The sequence below is a fragment of the Parasteatoda tepidariorum genome, chromosome 1 (assembly GCF_043381705.1).
Source record: "Parasteatoda tepidariorum isolate YZ-2023 chromosome 1, CAS_Ptep_4.0, whole genome shotgun sequence".
Lineage (NCBI taxonomy): Eukaryota > Metazoa > Arthropoda > Arachnida > Araneae > Theridiidae > Parasteatoda > Parasteatoda tepidariorum.
In genome coordinates this window covers 3,001,542-3,003,281 of record NC_092204.1, presented here as the reverse complement: position 1 = coordinate 3,003,281, position 1,740 = coordinate 3,001,542, and the positions used below count along the sequence as shown (strand labels likewise).

The window sequence follows — 1,740 nt, the reverse complement described above, 5'->3', positions numbered from 1 at the left end:
CCCCCCCCCCCCCTTCACCAGAATTTTATCTGTGATAGAATTCGTTAAGCGGATACCACTAGTGGATTCATTGCTGTTTTTCGAGAAGCCGGGAAAGCTTTATTAAGATCACCGTACTTTTAAATGCATATCGTGAGATCTGTATTAAGTTCACGGTCGTGGTCCCTCCTGTGTTGCCATTAGCAGTCGAGTGTATACAGGCTGACGTTGTGTGTAATTGCGATTGAGTAGCAACAGTGCGAGGTGGTGGGTAATGTCTCTCTCACAAGTAGCAAGTCAACTGTTCCATGTGAACCATCCATCGAAGTGGGAGTTTCTGCATGTTGGGAATGAATGTTCACATCACATCCGGAGGTCACGAATGTGGGGATAGTTGCTATCTACTTCATCTATGAAAAGGTACCCCAACATAGAATCGAGTCAACATGTCTTATATACTAGTGATTTGGAATTGTATTTTTGTAGTGGTAGACACACTACAATCTTTTTCATCAATCAACTTCTCTCTCACATTTCCGAATTCGAATGCAGTTAGAAATGTTCCTTAAATTTTCACATTCTGTTAGAAAGGTCCCTTAAAAAAAAACTTAAAATTTTGTTCGTAGCAGTGATGCATCTGAGAAAGACTGTGATGGGATTGATACAACTTGTTACTGCCAGACGTCCGAGAGGTCAGTTTCAGAACCCTGGACACCTTTGAAAGTTTGCAACAGATTCTCTCTCAAAGATTCTCTCAACAACAACAACAGCAGCTCTGATAACGAAGACGATGAAGTGATAGACACGAGCAATGAAAACGAAGACGAAAACGGTATGTTTTTGTTTTAAGTAGAATTTCGAGGCAGTGTTTTTAACACAAACAATAATTTCTAAGCAAAAATAAATAAAAAATCAGCAAATATATAACAAGTAATATTAAAAAAAAAAAAAATTCAAAGTCAATTCTCACTTTGGTTGAAAAATAAAAAAAATTATTTTAGTTACTTTTTATTAAATAATTAAATTTTTCCCCCATATAAAATTGAAATTAATTCATTAAATTTCATGAATGCATTAATATTTGAAAAAACTTTCTTTACATCAATTGTCATCCACTACAAGTTTAAAATAAATGTATTTGAACTTGAGTGGATAAATAAAAAGTATTTTGTGAACGGTTGAACATTTGAGCAAGGTATATAGATAGAGTGTGAACTAATTGTAGGAATTGAATCAGAGTGTACAAAACAGATGAATGTATTAGTAAAGGAGAACAAACTGTAGCTAACAGAATTGCAGTGTATGAGCAGTGAAATAAATCTTGAGTTTACTTTCTAATAAGCCACATTTTATTATCTTTCTAAATATAATAGGCGTCACTAGGCGATGAGTTTTCCTCACTTTTCTCCTCATCGTTACTCTGTGGAAAAAGCAAGATTTTCCGAAATCATAAAAACAAAGAGAGGAAAAGTGTAAGAAGTGGGGAAATCGCGTAACCTTAAAACGCCTACTCCACTTACAAAGAGTATAGAGAATGTATATTCTATGTTAATGCTGCTTACCAACATTTTCTAGCTCTACCCCCCCCCCCANAAAAAAAAAAAAACAGAAAAACCTGAAAAATCTATTTTACCTGAAAAAGGCAACATTAACGACACGTATTTAATAAATTCTGAGGACGATAAAATTTAACGCAATGCCAGATTTTATAATCAAGTTATATATATCTTATTATATATAAGTTATATATATATTATATAT

At 33.9% G+C, this 1,740-nt stretch overlaps 1 protein-coding gene across 1 annotated transcript in view; it reads left to right on the top strand.

Moving 5' to 3' along the window:
• LOC107451071 (uncharacterized) overlaps positions 1 to 1,740 on the top strand; it is a gene marked incomplete in the record, with an annotated part of 50,143 nt that overhangs the window by 14,831 nt on the left and 33,572 nt on the right. The window contains 1 exon segment of the mRNA XM_071181387.1: positions 606 to 811. Coding sequence (XP_071037488.1) covers positions 606 to 811 — 206 coding nt within the window.